Source organism: Cynara cardunculus (genome assembly GCF_001531365.2).
Source record: "Cynara cardunculus var. scolymus isolate 2C chromosome LG 1, CcrdV1, whole genome shotgun sequence".
Taxonomy (NCBI): Eukaryota; Viridiplantae; Streptophyta; class Magnoliopsida; order Asterales; family Asteraceae; genus Cynara; species Cynara cardunculus.
The window spans coordinates 46204482-46205043 of NC_037528.1; the positions used below are offsets into that span (position 1 = coordinate 46204482).

At 48.4% G+C, this 562-nt stretch overlaps 1 protein-coding gene across 1 annotated transcript in view; it reads left to right on the top strand.

Moving 5' to 3' along the window:
* The window catches only part of LOC112506581 (pentatricopeptide repeat-containing protein At5g16860-like), a 2679-nt gene that overhangs the window by 1774 nt on the left and 343 nt on the right, over positions 1-562 (top strand). Inside the window, exon 2 of the mRNA XM_025110732.1 lies at positions 6-557. Coding sequence (XP_024966500.1) covers positions 6-557 — 552 coding nt within the window. The remainder of the gene's footprint in view (positions 1-5; positions 558-562) is intronic.

Consider the following 562-nt stretch of genomic DNA (forward strand, 5'->3'; position numbering starts at 1 on the left):
GTTGTCTCGTGGACGTCCCTCATGACTGGGTATGGAATGCACGGTCGTGGTGTAGAGGCTCTTCAACTGTTTAATGAGATGAGAAACTTAGGTCTCCTAATTGACGGTGTTACTTTTGTTGTCGTGCTCTACGCTTGTAGCCACTCAGGTTTGGTTGACCAGGGATTGAACTACTTCGACGCCATGACTAGCGAGTATGGAATTGTTCCTGGGGTCGAACACTACGCCTGTATGGTTGATCTTTTGGGTCGTGCTGGCCATTTAGAGAAAGCCATGGAGCTCATCAGAGGGATGCCTATGGAACCCAGCCCGATAGTGTGGGTGGCACTACTTGGTTCGTGTAGGGTTCATACGAACGTAGAATTAGGAGAATACGCTTCTCGGAAGTTATTAGAAATCGGGTGTGAAAACGACGGAACATATACGCTTCTTTCCAACATATACGCGAATGCGAGTCGCTGGAAAGATGTTGCCAAGATTCGGTATTCGATGAAAGATTCGGGGATCAAGAAGAGACCCGGTTGCAGTTGGGTTCAAGGGAAGATGGGCACTGCAACGTTCT